At 34.5% G+C, this 20,709-nt stretch overlaps 3 protein-coding genes across 3 annotated transcripts; 2 read left to right on the top strand and 1 right to left on the bottom strand.

Annotated features, from left to right (window-relative positions):
• The first annotated feature begins 5,052 nt into the window (after positions 1-5,052).
• On the top strand, positions 5,053-5,883 carry LOC122604391 (serine/threonine-protein phosphatase 7 long form homolog). The gene has a single exon (XM_043777286.1). The coding sequence runs from the start codon at positions 5,053-5,055 to the stop codon at positions 5,881-5,883; it is 831 nt and encodes a 276-aa protein (XP_043633221.1).
• Positions 5,884-12,436: 6,553 nt separating this feature from the next.
• On the bottom strand, positions 12,437-13,533 carry LOC122604390. The gene is made up of 3 exons (XM_043777285.1): positions 13,071-13,533; positions 12,615-12,833; positions 12,437-12,534 (listed from the first exon to the last, which is right to left on the bottom strand). Exons 1-3 carry the CDS (start codon positions 13,531-13,533, stop codon positions 12,437-12,439), a joined length of 780 nt encoding a protein of 259 aa, XP_043633220.1.
• Positions 13,534-16,938: 3,405 nt separating this feature from the next.
• LOC122602571 (cysteine-rich repeat secretory protein 38-like) lies at positions 16,939-17,655 on the top strand. Its single transcript, XM_043775175.1, has one exon. The coding sequence runs from the start codon at positions 16,978-16,980 to the stop codon at positions 17,653-17,655; it is 678 nt and encodes a 225-aa protein (XP_043631110.1). The 5' UTR covers positions 16,939-16,977.
• Positions 17,656-20,709: the final 3,054 nt, after the last annotated feature.

The following is a 20,709-nucleotide window of genomic DNA, read 5'->3' as shown; positions in this document are numbered from 1 at the left end:
GTCACAAATATTTTTCTTCACTTTTATAATTTTAGGTAAGTTATTAAATGCTTTTATATAAAAAAAAATAGAAAAAACGTCGCTAAAGGCGTCGCTAAAAGCATCGCAAAAAAATTTCTTTTTATTTTTTTTTGTTTTTCGTTTTTTCCTTCCACCCAAAAATTTTCCCGCTTCTTTTTGCGATGCCATTGGCAACGACATAGTCGTCACAAAATTCTTTGTTTGGAAGACGAGCACACATTATCCATTTGGTCATTGAATGAGAAAGAAACGTTATAGGCCTTAATGAATGAGAAAGAAACGTAAGGATTGTATAAGTCCTGATTCAATTCGAAAGGATTGTATGGACCCATTAAGCACAGACAGATAAGAAAAGTATCATATTGGGCCCACCCGACCCAAATAGATACGAAAAAAACATATTAGTCTTGATTCAATATGAAAGGATTCTATCGAGTCCATTAACCACAAACAGATGAGAAAATTATCATATTTGGCCCACCTGGCCTAAATAGATACGAAAGAAACATATTAGTCTTGATTCAATATGAAAGGATCATATCGGGCCCATTAAGCACAAACAGATGAGAGAAAAAATCATATTGGGCCCAAATAGATATGAAAGAAACATATTAGTCTTGATTCAATATAAAAGGATCGTATCAGACCCATTAAGTACGAACATATGAGAAAAGAATCATATTGGGCCCATCAGGCCCAAATGAATACGAAAGAAACATATTAGTCCCAATTCAGTTCGAAAGAAAGATATTAAGTTTGAATAAACGAGTAAGAAATATATTAGTCGTGAATGATGAGAAAGAATCATTTTGGGCCCATCAAGCCCATATAGATTCGAAAGAAACATATTTGTCCCGATTGATTCCAAAAGAAACGTATTGGGCCTATTAAGCTCTAATAGGTGAAAAAGAGTCATATTAGGCTCGATCGTCCCAAATAGATATGCATATTCGTCCCGAATGAATTCGAAAGAGACATATTAGTCCCAATTGTATCCAAAAGAAGCGTATTGGGCCCATTAAGCGTATTAACAATACCCTTGTATTTCTTTCTTTTTTGTACCATTCGTTTTCGGCTTACACCATCAATGATAAAGCTTTATATTGGTTGATTTATTCCATTTTATATTTATATATATTTGCTTCTCGGGTCACATGGGTTGGCAGGTTGTGGGTCAGGGTTGAAATTTCTGACTTGAAACTTTTAGTGGGTTGGGTTAGGGTCGGAGTTTTTCAACCCACCAACCCGCCAACCCGAACCTGTCAACCCGAACCCATTGAAAGCCCTACCTGTAAACAAGTAATATCAACAAAATTCAGTTTTCACATTATCTTAACTCATCTCCCTTTCACTATTGTCTTATTAGGTGAAATGATTAATTTTATTTTTAATTTTACTTTCATCATTTATTTCTGATTTGCTTCTTCTACTTTCAAATTATTGATAATATATTGATAATGGCAGCTTTGTTTAATAGGGGTCGTTTCCTTTTTTAATTATTAAGTGCTGAGTGTATTAAGTGACTGAATGCATTAAGAATGTCTGTACGTATTAAGTAAAATATAGGTAATTGACGGTTACTTTTGCTTATTAAGTAAAAAAAAAACATGAAATGTGACTAAATGATTAAGTTCTGAACTATTAAGTTTATTAAGTAGAAAAGAAACAAGGCCTGTGTAAACCAACAATTATTGATGTTATATAATTTTTTTTAACATATATTAGAAATAATTAGTCGCTGCCATCTTAGTTTTACTTATAAGAGTTCTTGCTTTTTTTAAGCATTCAAGGGTTCTTTTTTAATAGCTTTGTTCTTTATTTGTGGTGTCTATATTATCGGGCCTCACGTATAACAATTTGTTACATATAAAGTATAAATTAAGTATTAAATACAAATATACAAATTAAATACTGAAGTTTTTTCATGACATGTACAATTTACTTTTATTTGAAAAATTAAAAGTATATATTTAAATACAAATCTAATAAATTAAAATTTAATCAATAGTTTTTTATATATAAAAAAATGAAAATAAACTAAACAAAATATAATAATACTAATAATAAAGTGATTGAACAAGAAACAAGTAAATACAATTTATTTAGTTAAACTAATATAACAAGCATAAATATAATTCAATCGTAAAACCATTTAAATTAAAACACACATCAAAATTATACATCCCTCACTTTCACCTCAAAAATTTTAAAAAGCCTCCCAAAATTCATCCTTTTATCTTCTTCTTTCTCTTTCTATATCACCCTCCCCTCTTTGAAAACCCCAAACCTCCACCGCCGGAAAACTTCACCTGCCGCCAAAGCCTCCACCACCGAAACCTTATGTCTCTTCTTTATTCCACTACCCCTTTTTCTTCTTTCCTTTTTTCGTCCGCAGGAAAACCCCAAACTCCACCCACATCACCCGCTGACCTCCATCATCAACACCACCATCGTCGTTGTCGGCCACCACATCCACCACCACCTTAAATTGTTATCAATGTAAGTTTCTTTTTCTTTGAAAGGGTTTCTTATATCTATAACTTTTATAAAATAATAGTTAACCAAGCATTTTAAAGCCCTCTTGCAATCTAAAACTAATTTGAAAAATTGCCACATAAGATTTTATCCTATGTGTCAACTCCATATTTTTCTTTAAAAAATAAACTATATATTTAGAAAACAAATAAACCTATATATGTTAAAATAAATAAATATATATATTGTAAGAATTTAAGATCTTTTCATTAGATAAAATGATAACTTCTCTTTAGTTTAAAAAATCACGTCTATACCTAATGATATTTTATTATCTTTTTTATTCAACAGTTATATGAGGTTCCTTTCGTTTTTTTAATGGTGATTATATAAAAGTTTGCTCAGGCCGTTGGTTAGTTGGAACTCTCATTGCATTAATCATTAGTGGCAATATTTAAAGTTTATAAGCTTTTTTATCACCACTAAATTATATTCATCTTATATGAGTTAAGAGCTTTGTATAATATCATAACTTTCTGAAAGAGTTTGTTAATTCTTTCGTTCATATCACCATGGAAATTATGTACAGTTTTTGGTTTAATTCTTTTATCTTTTTTTGAATTTTATGATAATGGTTAATATAATCTCTTTTTTCTTTTGTTTTTTAACAATACCATTTTTCATTGTGATGATGAGAAAAATATTATGATGGTAAACGAAGAGTTAGTTCAAAACAAGTGTATTTAACAATTAGTTTAATGATTGGATAATGAATACGTTATTGCTAATTTAATTAAGTGAAACTAAATAGATTGTTCGTCCATATGTTTTTTTATGATCATTATTGATCCATTCCATTAACTCATTTGTTCACATATTAAGTGTTTCATTAAATGTTTTTTTAAGCAAGTTTAACTCAAATCTCACTTTATTGAGCACCTTTTTAAAGCAGCCGCACATCGTGCGGGTAAAAAAATCCTAGTAATGATATAAATATGTAATTTTAGTTAGTTTTGTTACTAAATCTCTATCCTTTGTTATATTTGTAGTAACAAGAGCCGTTGGCCACCCACATCCACCACCACGTCCAACCGCAGCCGCCACCGCTTAACCCTCCAACGCCGTCGCCGCTTATCCGCCACCACCAATGAGTTTTAGATTTTCAAGGTTTTTTTTTTGTTACTTATAAATTTGTATAGTTTTTATTGTTTTGTTAATGAAATTTTGTTAATATGTATAATGTTTGTGTGTGATTTTGTTTCATTGTAATTTGAAGTATTTTTTAATTTTATTTATTGAATTCTAAATTTTGTATTGTTTGTATGATTTTATATTTGGGTATGAAGATTTGTATAGTTTTTGCAGTTTTTATTGAATATAATTTGTTTATTCAACTTTGTTAATTAATTTTGTTAATTAAAGTATTTTATAAAAAAATTACTGTATTTTTTTATTAAAAAATTATTTTTAGCGACGACCATGTGGTTGCTAAAGTCGTCGCACAATATTTTTAATTAATTTTTTTATATTTATTAATGTATTTGTAATAAAATATAAAAAAATGTTAGCGACGACAAAAGCGTCGCTAGCTAAAAAATCATTTTCTTTTATCTCTATTTTTTTCAGTCGGGTCCCACTTTCTGGCGTCGCAAAATTTGATCGCTAAAGATCATAGGAGACGAAGTTTCAGCGACGTTGCGTTGTCGTCGCAAAGAGCGTCGCTAATCCATTTTGCGACGACAATAGTGACTATTGGTGACGACATTAGGCATCGCTAAAAGCAGGATTTCTTGTAGTGTCATGGCACTTGTTTTGACTTATAATTTAGCCCAACCGCAACCGACCTATACAATGTCTAATTTTGATTTGTCAAGTTTTCTGCTTTAAATTTTGACCGTAAAAATATTTGTCTAATATATTATACAAAACTTCATATAAATTATGAATTTTTTTTTTTGAAACGGTCGTTTTTCAAGGATGTTTTGTCAAATAAATTTTCGAAAAAAAAAATATTATGAAAGTGGGTAAACCGGTTTTTCAAATACCGGTTTCGGATTTTTGGCTTGAAACAGGTATTTGCATTACCGGGTTCAGAAAAAGCAAAATGAAACCGGTATTTCAATTACCAGTTTCAGAGGTCGTAAACTTTGCAGGTCGAACAGTACATTGCAGGTTGATGTGGCAGCTTGATGTGACATGGGGCGAACACGATTTTTGAAATACCGGTTTCAAATATAACGACAAAAATGGCAGCCATGCAATGCAATTCTTACTAATCAGTAGTATATATACATGCAAATTTTTGATCAGACAGTCACCCGCTAAAACAAGCAAATTTGCACTTATAAGCAATAGGCAATCTCTCATTCATTTATCATCTACAAAACAAGTGTTTTCAAAATAAAAAATGGTCTCTGTAATGTTAGCTGTGTACCAAGAAACCCAACGTTGTTGTGGTTACAAGCTTCAGATATCCATCGCTCATACAACATTTTTCATGAGCATGAAGTGACATTTCCAAGATGTAGAAAAGGTGATGGGGGGCTGGCTGGAGTCATGAAGAATGGTGTGCCTATTGAAGTCCTTCAGCATATCAAGGATGCTGGGATTTTCCAAATCTTCAAGGCGGCGATTTGCCAACTTGATCATTCTTTGATCAACGCGTTGGTGGAGAGATGGCGTCTAGAAGCCAACACGTTTCACTTGCCTATTGGTGAAGCAACTGTGACCTTGCAAGATGTGCAGGTGATATGGTGTTTACCCATAGATGGACCACCGATGACTGATGAGTGGGTTTCTGAAACCAAAAATGTTGATTACTGGAACGATCTATGTTTGGAGTATCTGGGTTTTTTCCCTATAGATGAAACAGATCACAATAACTTGAAAAACGGGTGTATCAAATTTCAAACCTTAGCTTCGTACATTCATTTTACCAATTTCGACAGTTCAGATGCTGAGATGTGCATATTCATGGCTAGAAGGATTATTCTAGCTATTATTGGTTCGGAGCTTTTTCTTGATCCTAAGACCTATGATGTTATTCTTTTTTTTTTTAGGAACCTAAGAGACTTGAGCAGAGAAGGTCGAAAGAGCTGGGGTTCAGCAACTCTTGCGTATTTGTATAGAAACCTATCTAAGGGGACTACGCCTACAAGAAAAGGCATTGATGGGCCTTTTTTGTTGCTGCAGTTTTGGGCGTGGGAAAGAATGCCACGGATTGCCTCACGCGTCATGACACGCAAAGAAGAAAGAGAGAGACCGTATGCTTATCAGTCTTGTTTGGCAAACAGGTGGAATAGAGACCACTTAAATCTTAAGACACCGACACACGTTCTTACTTCTTACCGGTCTTTTTTCAATGCACTCACGAATGAGCAGGTATAAAATACTCCGTATACAGAGTTCATCTACCAACTCCCCGTGAGTTGTTGGCCTGGTCAACGCATATGGAGGTATATGGGTCCCTTGATCTTTTGGGATGAGCTGGAGGTTCATCTACCACATAGAGTTGCTAGACAATTTGGCATGATACAAACCATTCCAGCTAATTATGGTTTGTTGGAACCAGTCGAGTTTAGTAACCTCTTCAAAATCCAGAAACGGAGACCTGCTGTGGTCGATTGGGGTGTAAAACATGCCGTCTATGTCAACCAGTGGGAGAACCGATGCCAGCGGCTCCACCAAGGAGAGCCAGGGACCACCACTGCGGATGGCTATATGCAGTGGTATCATGCTCGTACCGTCTTAACAGTCGGTAAACCTGGTCAGACCCAACCTCTAGGCCAATACCCTGAATGGGGGTCTACTCAACAATTGTTGGTAAGTATATTTTTTTTTAAAATAAAAACTTACTACTAATAAATATTAAATTGTTGGTAAGTATACTCTTTTTAGATAAAAACTTGCTACTAATAAATACTAAATTGTTTTACTAATATTTAAATATGCGCAGCATGAGAGTTTGTTACAGGTAGACGAGCAAGCTCGTCTGCAGCAAGAATCATATCCGCAAATAAGTCAGTTGTTTGGGGATTTTAGAACAATATCGAGAGATGTATTTTCTTTCGGTCAACAGGAAGAACGTATGAACTATACGTCCCAAAATTTTCAGTCATCTGAGTCATAGCAATTTCAAATGCCTCCCTCACAAAATGATCAAGGTGGGACTTCATGGGGTGTTGGTCCTTCCAGTTCGGATGCTGGTCCTTCCAATTGGGGTGCTGGTCCAGTTTTAATATCCAAACTGTGTTTAGGCCGTCACCAAATTCGGGATTTCAAAGTTACCAACCAGCTAATTCACAAGCTGGACCCTCAAGTTCAGGAACCCAACAAATGTTCCCGGGTAACCAACAGTTTTTCACGGGTACCTCTGAAATCCCGGGTTGTTATTCCCCAAATGCACCACCACTTAATATGTTCGATGCCCTTCCAAATTGTTTTGCACCTGATTTTTATGGAAGTGGTTAACTGGCACGATATATCTCTTTTTCCGATGCAAAACTTCTCTCCTTTTCCAAGTTCTTCTCAACACCCAGTTACAAATCTGGAAAATAACGAAGAAGAAGAAGAAGAAGAAGAAGAAGAACAACAACAACAACAACAACAACATGTGTTGCCGAGGAGAAGTCGTCGAGTTCGCTAGATAGATAGATTTTATTATGTATTTTTTTTAAATGTTTTTATTAATATATATCTGTTTGTCAATAACATAGATATTATGTTTTTTATAATGTTTTTTAGTTGATATTTTATTTATAAAAAAAAGAAAGTATATATATAATTTACATCAAAATAATACATACTCAAAATAATGATATAAACTTTAGATAAAAATAATACATATTCAAAATACTACATAAACTTTTTAACGGAAACAATCTTCAGCTTGAAATCTATAATATGTCACAAAGTCGGTTTTTTTGTCAATCAACTTTAGCAATTTATCAAGTTCAGAAATTATCTCGTCGATACTTGGTAATGCCGTATCAAGATATTCGCTATGCATTTCTTCACTTATAATGATTCCGCTGCCCCTTTTCCTTATTTCTTTGATTTTCTTTTTATGTTCGAGTTTTCTTTGTTCCATAAGAAGCTTGCAATCATTAATTTTGTGGTAAAGTTTTTACCCGTCGTCTATATTCTCTTTACATTGCGCTTTCAATGCATGAAATGTTACCGTAGAGGTAATGATGGGTCAGATAACGATGAAGAAGCCATAAGGTTTGTTTTAAAAAATAACTTATACTGATATAGTTTTATAAGTTATTTGATGTCTATGTTACAAATGCTTAAATAAACATCCAAATTATATATATATATATATATTAGATTCGAAACCAGTAATTCTAATACCGGTTTCGAAATACGTGCGAAGGGGAACTGTAGCATTCATCAGTCGTACTATGGTAAGTCACATCATTCTGCAATGTCTAAAACCGGTAATTGAAATACCATTTTCGAATGTACTTTTCCCGAAACTAGTAATGCAAATACCGGTTTCGAGCCAAAAATTCGAAACCGGTATTTGCATTACCGGTTTACCCACTTTTAAAAAAAATTTCAAAAACTTGTGTGACAAAACACCCTTGAAAAACGACCATTTTAAAAAATTTATATAAATTATATGGATGAATTGAATTTTTAATATACTTTTCATTGATATAACTTTCATCAACTGTTATATAACACAAACAAAGATATTTATGGTCAAAGTTGCAAGCAAGGGATTTGACAAGTCAAAATTGGATATTTAATATGGGACGGAGGGAGTATATATTTTCAGAACGATAAACTCTTTTTTTTAGGTGAATTTCGCTTGAAACTTCGTGTCGCGATTCGACAGGGAGAGGTCTAGTATATGTTGTCTTAACCGGGTCCGCGGTAGAGAGCTACCTCGAAGTAGAAATGCCTATTTCAAATACCCAATGGGGGGGACCCCCTACTAATCCGCCCGGAGGCACGACGATTAATAGGGGTAACCCTGCCCTCTCAGACTTGTACCTGAGTATACCCAAGCCAAGTCCTCATAGAAGGACTACCTATATCTCAAAGTTGGTGGAATGGAGATTCTAACCTGAGACCTATAAATTATCAAGGGAACTCCAAACCACAACACCAACTCATCATTGATTAGAAAGATAAACTTCTACCCTTGACTTTGCCTAGTTCAAATTCATTATCCATAATATTTAACATAAAAAGGAAGTTATATCATTCAATAGACGTTTTAAGTAAAACTTATAATGTTTTTTCCGTTATATTATATCATCATCTCTGTAACTTATAATGTCATATGTGGATAGAGGAATAGTTCCATTTGTTTTAGTTATATGTAGATCGGTACATTTTTTCAATCCATTTAACTTATGTGAACTTTTACAAGTTGGTTATCAATTTGCCATTTTAAATTTGTTTCATTTGACTTAGAGGAGTAGCCCGTTACCTCCATTTTGTTTCGTGCGGAATGCCCCGGAACTCCCTCGGAATGCCCTATCTCGGTCCCGGGGGCGTTTCGCTTACTTAAAAATTGTGCCCCTTTAAATTTCAAACGCGTCCGGGCAGTTGGCATTTATGGGGTCAAAACCCCTTGGAAACCGGAAAAAAAATTAATTTTTTTTAAATATATGCATTATATATATATACATACATTATACATATACACATAAATCTATCTATCAACTTCTATCTATCTTCTCTACCTGTTTTTTTCTCCATTACAACCGAAAATGTATCTCAATCAAGGGGGTTTGAACCTTTTTTCGAATCAAAACGCAGGTAACAATCAAAAAGCACCCATCCAACCCGATTTTGATGACCCTAATCTTTATAATAACAATCAAAAAACTCGGAGTTTATTCAATCACTTGGTACAATGAACATTGAATCACAGTGACTCCACCGGGACAAAGAACACCGTGGATTCGACAAGATAATTTCGGTTTTGCATCTTCTCTGTCGGGTTTCGGTCAAACACCCGTCGCCATGTTTGGTAATATAGAAGTGAAGGTGGTGCTGTTAGGTACCTAAGTTTGGTAAAATCCGTCTCACATGCTAATTTTTTAATATGGGAAAAATCATGGGGGCCCATTATTTATGCATTATATATTTATAGATTAAAAAATTAGCATGTAAGAGGGATTTCACCCAAGTTGGGTGGTGTTATCTCACACCTTCACTTTTCCCTATATATATATATATTTGGTGGGGGACAATCAAATAAGAACAGTTTTAAAATAAGAACGATAAGAACACCTTAAAATCATCATTTTGATGCATTAAAAGTCCATAAAACTGACATAGTGCATAACTAATTATTATTATTTAAGTGTTTAACAACACATTAATTCATCAAAATCGAAAAAATCACGTTTTTTGTTGGATGCATCATTTTGATGAATATGCATCCAAGATGGATGCACAGAACAAAAAACATGATTATTTCGATTTTGACGGATGAATGTGTTGTTAAACACTTAAATAATGATAATTAGTTATGCACTATGTTAGTTTTATGGACTTTTAATGCATCAAAATGATGTATTTAAGGTGTTCTCACCGTTCTTATTTTAAGAGTGTTCTCACCGGAGTGTTACCCTTTTTTTGGTTATATATATATATAGTTTGTTTTTCGGTTATATATATATATTTTAAACTGAATATATATATAAATATATTTTTATATATTTCGGTTATATATATATATATATATATGTTTTTTTTTTTAAAGATTCACAACAGATGATTAATACACCGCAGGCTACAGGAACCTTTTAAGAAGATGTGGAGGCGGTTTAAGAGACACCACCCGAAAGTAGTGTTTCTTCTCCGCAAATTGAAAAACGAAAACATCGGAGGAGTGATAACATAGAGGATATGAAGAAAAACTCCTCCCAAATTACTTGGACTAAAGCGGAAAGCTTGGCGTTATGTTGAGTTTGGGTTAATGTATCCGAGGACCCCAAATGCGGTATAAAATCATTACTTTTACATATAAATACCGTATATATAATTATATATATAAATACCGTATATTTATATATATATATAAACCGTATATATATTTATATTTATAAATACCATATATGTACATATATATAAGTGCCGTATATATATATTTTTTAAACCGTGTATATATATATATTTTGTTTTAGCAAATTATCAAAAGACTTGGACTTTTTGGTTGAAGGTTCAAGAATAAAAGCTTGAATAGGTCGACGTATCGAGGCATTGAATCGTTACAGGGGAAGTGGCGGAAAATTCGGACTAGCGTCACTAAGTTCAACGATATTATAACTCGACTTACTGGTCCGGGTTATCAAAGTGGTTCAAGCCAAGAGGATTTCATTAGTAATGCTGTTAGCGAGTATAATGCTTTAAACTCGAGTTTTATTTTTTTAACAGAATGACAGTGTTTGAGGCGAAGCTCGAAGTGGGAGGTAACAATTGGGAGGCGATGAATAGTCAGGGTGAGCCGAGTTCAAAAAGGTCTAAGACAACATCGGAAAGTTCGGGTCAATAAAGTGTGGGGTCATCTGCGAGGGCTGCATTTGACCTTAATGATTCTGATGAGGAGGAATCGCAACCTCAACTATCTAGGCTGAGCAGTCTTGTGGGAAGAGATACGGCTAAAAAAGCCGGACGTGTGGGGGGCTCACGGAAGGGGAAGGCGGCGGCGGTGGATAAGAAGGCGTATAACATAGTGGTGGACATGTTGAATTTGTAAGAAGTGGGTAAGCAACGCCAAGAGATCGAACTTTAGAAGCTTCGACTCAAGTCCAAAAAAATCCGAATCAAAGATATGAGTTTATTGGCTAGGGACTTGTCTCACCTCGGTCCGATTAACACAACTATTTTGGAGGAGGAAAAGGCTAGAATTTGCGCCGAATATAGATTTCAGTAGTTTTAGTATGTTTTATTGTACCCTTTTGGTTTTTAACTTTTTATTAAGTACTTTTAGTTTAAATTTGTATTGTATTTTTAGTTTTAATTTTTAGTAAGACGTTTTAATTAAGTTAACTTTTATTTACAAAGTTTAAACTTAATTCTATATATAAATAATTATATATAATATAAAAAAAATACATATAACAATTATTTATGAAAAAAAAAGGAATGCCTTGAGAGTATTACTCCACCCTAAGACTATGAGATATAGAGCATCTTTGAAATGCCCCTCCTCCATCCTTATGTTGATACATGACACTCACTAATCATAAGGGGTATTCCCCCTATTCTTTTGGGGTGGAGGAATTACCTTTAGGGGCATTCTTTTTTTTTTTTTTTTAAGTTTTGATTTTTAAATCAATTAAATGAAACATACTACTTTTTATTAAATTAAAAAAAAACATACTACTTTTATTAAACAAAAAAAAATACTACTTTTTCTTAAATTAAAAAAAAAATACTACTTTTTATTAAATAAAAAAAAAATACTACTTTTTACTAAATAAAAAAAACATACTTATTATTAAATAAAAATATAACATCACACTAAAAAACATTACATAAAAACTCGAAATCAAACTAATCAGAGTCCTCGTCGTCGGTGCTAACATAATCTCGAAGATCGGCGAAGGGATCGGCTGGAGGCTCGAAGTCATGTGGTGTGTTTGCCCAAAGATGGTCAACCAAATATGCCGTTAGCATGTTGTGGGTCTCACGGTTTTTTACAGCATGCAAATTTTGGATACGAACTTCCATTGGAGTTAGGTGCCTCCAATAATCTGGATTTAGGCTTGGTTCTTGGGCGTTGTAGTTTTGACATACGGCCTTGTTTTCGTCCTCCAGGATCATGTTATGTAAAATGATACAAACATAACAAACATCCTGGATAGCTTTTTTGTCCCAATATAGTGTCGGATGTTTTAGAACCTTCCATCGTTTTTTAAGCACACCGAAATCCCGCTCAATACCCTTTCGTGCCGACTCTTGTTTCTTCTTAAAATGTCTTCTTCACAAATGTAGCATATTCGGGATAGATGCCGTCGCCCAAATAGTATCCCTTCTCGTAATGGTTTCCGTTTGCCCAAAACGAAGCTGCGAATAAAACATTTAGAATTAAAAACTTAAATTTAACATTTTTCAATAAACATCTAAAACTGAAAATAAACACTTACTGCTGGGTGTGAATCCATTCACAATTTCTTCAAGAATCGGTGATGCTTTGAACACATTGATATCGTTGTGAGAACCTTGCTGTCCAAAGTACGCATTCCAAATCCATAGATCGTTGGATGCTACAGCCTGAAGGATCAATAATGGTCTACCCACATGCCCGCTTGTGTAACTACCTAGCCACGCCGCCGGGCACATCTCCCATGGCCAATGCATATAATCTATACTACCGTCATACCGGGAAAATCAAGAACTTGTTCATGAACATCGTATATACGATGCAGATCAGTCGGAGTTGGTCTCCATAGGTATCTTGCTCCATAAATTTCCCATAGACCTTTTAATGATAAATGTTAACTATATATATATATGTACTATTAATATTTAAATATATATATATATATACGTAGTATTAATAATTAACTATATATAAGTATATATTGTAAAAATATCATTACCAACACAAAGTTGTAGGCAAGCTTCCCATGATGTTCGCTCAGACATCTGCAAATACTTGTAAAGAAAATCACTATTAAAGCCGTATGCTAATTGACGAATTGCAGATGTATACTTTTGTACTCCGGTGAACCCTCTTCTCCCAGCACGATCATATCTCGTCTGAAAATAAGGGTACCTAGCCTCCAAATCACCGTCTATCCGCTCAAATAAATTTTTTGACATAGGAAACCTTCGCTTAAAAAGTCTCGTGTTGTATCGCGGTTCATCAGCAAAGTAGTCATGCATCAAACGAGTGTGTGCTTGAATACGATCACGATCAACTGGTACTCTTCGGTGAATGATTGGGGCAGGTTGTTCTTCCCGCCGTCTAACTAGTTCGACGACTCGAAGAATCACGTTCTGTACACGCTCTTCGTAATCGGCAGACTCGTTAGAAGATCCAGATGATTCATCGAAATCCATATGGTGATTTTAGAGGAGAAGGTATATGTATGTAATTTTGTTGAAAGAAAAACTTGAAGAAAGGATGAAGATGGATAGATAAATAGATATGTATATTGATATGTGCATGTATATGTATATATATAATGTGAAGTGGGAAAATATTAAAAAAATTAAATCAAAATTTTTGTTGGTGCAAGAAAACAACGGCCATATGGCCACAAAACTCCAAAGAAATAGACGTGTTCGAATTCGGATGGGGCTCGCATTTTAACTAGCCGGAACGTCCCCCGGGGCCGAGACAGGGCGTTCCGGGGGCGTTCTCAGGCGTTCCACAAGAAAATCAAGAGTGAGAATAGTCTAAAGGAATGAGGGAAATTCCTCTTATGATTAGTAGTGGACAAGTGTCAACGAAAGAGTGGAGGAGGGGCATTCCCATAACCCTCCATTCCTCTTAGTCTTAGACTAAGAGTCTTAGATTAAGAAGAGTGGAGGCATTCCACTTTCTTTGGGAATGCTCCTCCGCCACTCACAAAACAACATGTGGCATTTTATAATGATTAGAGGCATTCCCTTTTTTTTGGGGCATTCCCTCCAAGGGCATTCCTTTTTTTGTTTTTTTTTTTTTTAAATTAATTTAATGTAAATAAATGTAAAAATAAATACAGAATTTGAATATTAACGGATAGATTGAACAGTAACTGTTAGTTTTCAAATTTATACTTTTTCACCTATAAAAACCTTCACCCTCTCATTCCAAAAACAAAACTAAAAATTTCAAAAAAATCCACATACCACACACACACATATAACCATGAACTTTAGGGGAGGGATAGCACGAAATGAACCAACCCGTCCTATCGGACAACCGCAACCCACACGAGGCAGATGACGCGGCAGAGCACGAGGGCAAATAGAGCAAGGAAGGGCACGAGGAGACGCAATTCGTACTCCCATTCAGTCACCCATTCAGCCTCAACCCGAACCTCATGGGCTACACACACAACACCCTCAATTCACTCTGATGACGGAAATTTCTGTACGACCAAACTTGCAAGCAACGAACAACTTCACTGATGAAGAGTTCAACAAGGCATTTGATGATACCATGGCTCGAATTGAAAGCAGAGAACTTCGGCCAGTTACTTGTGGCTAGAACCGAATTCACGATGATGGGAGACCTGAAGGATACGAGACCGACCCTTGTGAAGAATATGTCAATGATTTTCCCTTGGAAGAGGAAGATTATCACTATGAATACCAGCGCCGTAATGACGGTGACAGTGACATTTCATCGATCGATTTCCTTTATGGTTGGCGTTCCAGCCCTTAATTCGTGTTAGTGTTTAATTTTTATTAAATGTATTTATGTTAAGTATTATGTACTATTTTAATTTCATGTGATGTGTTTAACATAAATGTAATGTTGGTGAAGAATAAATGTAATGTTGGTAAAGAATAAATGTAATGTTTTATGTTTTGTGTTTAATTTTGTGTGATATATTAAATAAAACAAGTAAAACATAAATACATTAACATTAACAAGTAAAACATAAATACATTAAACACACATTTATTTTAAACATACATAAAATATGATAAAATATACATTTATTTTAAACACACACAAAATAACAAAAACATAAAACCGAATAACATAAATAGATAAGAAACTAAAACATATTCGATAAAATCACATCATAAATCTTGGACTAGCTCGTAGCAATGCCCACTCCGGTATGTAGAGAAAATCAGGATGCGTCATATGATACTCGTCTAACGCAACTTCGACACGCATCTCGTTTAATACTTTGTGCAAACGAGCATAGATGTGCTCGAACTCGTGAATTGAGTGGTGCATCTTCCGCCATTTTCCTTGCACACTCTCAACGCTCCTTTGCTCGCCTTGATGATTTTATAGATTAATAAAGACTTCCCTTACACGGCTCCAAAATGTTCTTTGTTGTTGGTAACTCTCTACGTTTGGATCTTCGGCTACCTGAAGCCAAGTTCTTGTTAAATTCTTAGTCTCATCTGCTGTCCAAACTCTAGCCATTTGTTGTTTGAGAAGAATGAAGAAAATAAGAAGAAAAAGAAGAAGAGGTATAAAAATGAGGAAATGGTTATGCGCAGTATATATATAGGCAAATTCTATTGATTTAAAAAAAAAACAAAAGAAACGGTCAAAAACGAAAAAAACAAAATAATTGGATGCCTATCGGGCGCGTTCGAAATGCAAAGGCGTTCCCGGCGAGATTTTTGAGAGGGAACGAGCTACTCCTCGCAGTTTTAGGACAACACGAGACACCACCACCGCACCGTGCATGCCTCCTATCTTACCTCATTTCGACATCACATATATACATCACTTCTTTTGCTCTAAAACACTAAATATATTAAGCCTATCTCTTTACTTCTTAATAGATAAAAGTGTTGAACAAATAACCAATTATATCATGGCTCAAACGCAGCATCCAATTAGGTGTTAAAGTTACTTTCACCATCAATGTCTCTGCCTATCGCAAAATGAACAAAGCTGATGGGCGGGTACCAGAATGTTTCGACTTTGTTGTGTTTTCAGATGGCTTTGATGACGGTTTCAACTTCAATACCGGTTATATGCTTTTCTTGAAACTTGAAAGAGTTACGTTAATTAAAGAGACACGGATCAAAGAGTTTGAAAAAAAACTATTCTTTTTAATGCTGGAAATATGGCACCCCGGTCACTTTTTGGGTTTATACTTTACTACTTCCTTGGGCTGCATGCAGAGGTGGCTCGTGGAGCTAATCTGCCATCAGCACTTAGCTTATGAATTTTAAGCAGTAATATAATTATTTGGGATGTTTAATGTTTTCTTAGTTTAATGTTTCTAAATTTCAGATACTATTATCATAACGCATTACACTTTGGAAAGTTTCACTACAAATCATATTGCATTTGTTCACACTTTTAGGCATTTGTTCACACTTTTAGGTGAGTATGAACAAATTAAAAATTTTGTCACACTTTTTAGTGTGTAAAAATATATTGAATTAAAAGTGTGTCGAAATTTCTCCACACTAAAAATATTTTGTCACACTCCATTTACCAATTTATCTAAAAATATTCCTTTATTGGTAAATTTCAAACCTAACTATGGCAATAATATATAGCGTTACCTACGTCAAACTATTTAACCTAATTGACTTAATCTTCAGGATTAATTCATATAATTTTATAATTTTAAATGGAACCAAAAGAAGGCTGAAAGCTTCATAATATGAAAAAGTCAGACCTGTAACATTTGACCATGTATGGGCTTATAGGTTCTTTTCTACCTCCCCATATACCTATAAATAGCACAAATATAACCACCATGGTATCAAATACCATACTCACAAATCATACTCAATCTCCATCCAAACAAGCCAATTAACATGTCATCTTTCACCATCTGTGTCCTGTACTTCTTTCTTTTTATCCAAATGGTTATAGGGGCTGACCCTCTTTACCATTTGTGTTATAATGATTCTGGTAATTTTACGCGTTATAGTCCATATGATCAAAGTCTAAACAAACTCCTTGGTGACTTGTACTACAAAACCCCTTCAAACGGCTTTGGAATGGGCTCAGTGGGTCAATACCAAGCTCAAACCTTTGGTCTTTCTATGTGTCGGGGTGACGTATCAAGCAAAGACTGCATGGATTGCGTTGTTAATGCCAGTGCTGAAATTCGCAAGCGTTGTCCAAACAACAAGGCTGCGACTATATGGTACGACGAATGTCAATTGAAATATTCCAATACTGACTTCTTTGGTCAAATAGATAATCGGGTTAAGTTATACATGTGGAACTTAAACAATGTTAGTGATCCGACGTCATTTAACTTGGCAACCAAGAACTTGTTGAGCAACTTGTCAGTCACGGCTTACACTGACCCAAAGTTAATGTACGCTGCTGGTGATACTGAACTAAAAGGTTCACAGAAGATTTATGGACTGGTTCAGTGCACTAGGGACCTGTCACCAGATGAGTGCAAGATTTGTTTGGAATCTGCAATCAGTGAACTTCCGAGCTGTTGTGATGGGAAGCAAGGTGGGAGAGTTATTAGTGGAAGTTGTAACATTAGATATGAGATATATCCATTTACAAGTGTGTCGTAAAAGCTCAGTTATAGCTTCTTAAAAATTTGTCGCTTAATTCTTATATCTAATTGATTTATTCATTATTTGTTAAGTTCTGAAATCAAAGCTGGTGTTGTCCCTTGTTAAATTGTATGCCGTCTATATAGCATTCTTCATAATCTATAGTCTATAATGAAATTTCAATTTAGTAATTTATTATAAATTACTAATATTGAACCAGCTTCAATATTCCGTATCTATTATTATTATTTCAATGGGTACGATAAACTCATTAGAGACTGTAGTAACGAACCTTCATGGTCTATCGATTTACCAGGGTTACCATCGCTTAAAACTGTGACCTCCCTTCCCTAAGTCTCCCTTCAAACCCTTATGAATTTATATTGGATTCAATCAAAAGAACAACTTGATATGGTGGCTTCGGAAGAGAAGCCGATAATACTTGTTAACAGCTTTGATGCGTTGGAGGAAGACGTGCTTTAACAGATTGATGGCAAGCTAAGCATAATTGCTATAGGACCCTTGATTCCATCTGATATATATTTAGGGGGAGATCTTTTTGAAACATCAAAAGACTACATGGAATGGATGAACACAAAGCCCAAAGGGTCTATTGTATACATAGCTTTTGGTAGCATGAGTGAAGTTGTTGTGAGAACCAAGAATTTGTCGAGAACCGCGGGAACTAATTGCAGCCATTAGATTAAGATAATTAATGGTTAAGAATTAACAATAGCAGTTTTGTAAATAATGGCACTCAATTATACACATGGGTCATGCAAAAAGGGTATAACCGGTATAATAAAACTAGAATATATTAGCTAAATAAATTATTAAAACACATACATCCTCTCAATTATCATAATCAGATATTTCTCTCAACAAAATAAAGCCTATAACCTTTCGAAATAGATCTATGAAGATTCAATTCGGGTCACAACAATCAAAACCAAATCACTATTTGAAGCAGAAATCCATGAAAATTTTGTGAGGAACTAACAATCCGGGATCTCGTAAGTGGCTATTTCAAGTATATATAGAAGATAAGAATATCATCTGTAACATCTTAAATATTTTATGTTGACCTTCCCGTTAGTCAAACGTTAACCGTTTGTTGTGTCGTTAATTTCTTTAAGCGTTAACTAATATTTTGTGTTGTTAAGAGATGATTAATGTGCCTATATGTGAATATGTTATTGAGTTATGAGATGTTAATATGGTGTGATGGTTCACCATTATGTGCCTAAGACGTTAATTGGTCATCCGTTAGTATACATATTAGCTTCGCGCCTTAGTTTTTAGGCTAATATGACTTTTTGGAGTTGTTTGTGTGGACTTTAGCCAAGCCCAGCCCATATGGACGAAAATTAGACATTAAATCTGCTTCATTAGGGTTTTCAAGTCTCGTAACCTCCAATGTTAAGTTACCATAAACTCACAATTAACATATACTCCCTCCGTCCCATATTAAATGTCCAGTTTTGACTTGTCAAGTCTTCTGCTTTAAACTTTAACTGTAAAAATATTTATTTATATTATATAACATGTTTGAGCATGAAATGTCAAACTTAATCACAGAAGAGATTTAACCACGAAAACCATTATAATCTCCTACTACGTAGCGCAAACCTACTAAATTCTTCGCGAATCTTAGGTGAATAATGGTTTTCCCAAAGAGATGTTTCGATCTTTGGAGGATATTAAATGTTGATGATTCTGATGATTTTGATGATGATTGATTGATAAATTTAGAGAGAGAATATATGTGTATGAAAAATATGATGAATGAATGTTGAATGAATTGAATGATGTTTAGTTAATTCAATCTGACATCCAATCATTGGGTATTTATAGGCCGACAATTAGGGCATCTCGTATTTTGGGCTTTTTCAGATATGGGCTTGGCCCCAGAATTTTAAATGTAGTACGAGGTATAGAACATCCGATATATATATTTTTTATATATCTTTTTCTTGTTCAATTAGGAATGTAAGATAGATGTCTTTCAATCCTTATTCCCTTCTTTGAGGTTTTCCGGGGAGAAGATGTATCATGACATTATCTTTTATTACCTTTCCTAGCATTCAAGTGAGCACCAAGGATAAAAACCTCATGCCCAAGTCCTTTCTTCTCTTTAAGTAAGGAGACTTGTACATTATTAATAAATAAGTAATAATATATATATATATGTGTGTGTGTGTGTGTGTGTGTGTGTGAGCGCTCCTGATGCTTTAGGAAAAAGAAAGAAAGCGACAAGGAAGGGGCTAGGATCGGCTAGGAATTGGCTGGCAAACGGCTCCATTTCGGCTGGGAGGGTGGCTCCAATTCAGCTAGGATCTGGCTCCGATTTGGCTGAGAAGCAGCCCTTTATCCGGCTGGGAACTGGCTCGGATTTGGCTGAGATTGGCTGGGAATCTCAACTGGGACTTAAATAAGGATTGCTTGTGATTTATCCACAAACCTTATTGGATTTCCTTTCCAACAGCCATAGTATTTCTTTCCTTGCCTACGTATGTTTATAAACCCACATTAAATATTTCCATGCTTTTATGGGTTATCATAACACTTCATATAAAATATACGAACGGATTGAGTTTTCAATATACTTTTCATTGATATAACTTTCATCAACTATTACATTTCACAAACAAAAATATTTATGGTCAAAGTTGCAAACAGAAGACTTGACAAATCAAAATTGGACATTTAATATGGGACGAAAGGAGTATCACATTATAAGATTCCTTACGGGAGTTTTTACTATTTCTTTCTTATCTCTTCATCTTCCTGTCTCAAAATTCATGGCTATACTCTGGAGTAAATGTATTTTCATTCAATACATGATTTATTACAGTTATCTTTGCTTGTGTCTAGAGATTTTCATACCGAAAATTAACGTTTTTGAGCTAATTTGAGATCTCAATGATGACTATCATACAAGCAGAGTTGAGTTCTGTAAAATAGTTTATTTTGGATGTATTTTAACGTTGTTTAGTTATTTGAATTGATCCTGATTCATACATATAGATTTCAATGCGATTTGTAAGCGTATTTAACGTCTTTTTATTGGAT

This window comes from Erigeron canadensis, chromosome 6 (assembly GCF_010389155.1).
Source record: "Erigeron canadensis isolate Cc75 chromosome 6, C_canadensis_v1, whole genome shotgun sequence".
Taxonomy (NCBI): domain Eukaryota; kingdom Viridiplantae; phylum Streptophyta; class Magnoliopsida; order Asterales; family Asteraceae; genus Erigeron; species Erigeron canadensis.
Note: the sequence above shows the minus strand (reverse complement) of the source record. Positions and strands in the feature narration are given on the sequence as shown.

Bases quoted from the DNA above. Each gene is read 5' to 3' on its own strand.
- LOC122604391 (XM_043777286.1), top strand. From the start codon at position 5,053: ATGAAGAATGGTGTGCCTATTGAAGTCCTTCAGCATATCAAGGATGCT.
- LOC122604390 (XM_043777285.1), bottom strand. From the start codon at position 13,533: ATGGATTTCGATGAATCATCTGGATCTTCTAACGAGTCTGCCGATTAC. The intron at 12,834-13,070 runs GTAATGATATTT...ACGGTAGTATAG, and splicing joins TTGCCTACAACTTTGTGTTG to ATTATATGCATTGGCCATGG. The intron at 12,535-12,614 runs GTAAGTGTTTAT...TTTTATTCGCAG, and splicing joins GAATGGATTCACACCCAGCA to CTTCGTTTTGGGCAAACGGA.
- LOC122602571 (XM_043775175.1), top strand. From the start codon at position 16,978: ATGGTTATAGGGGCTGACCCTCTTTACCATTTGTGTTATAATGATTCT.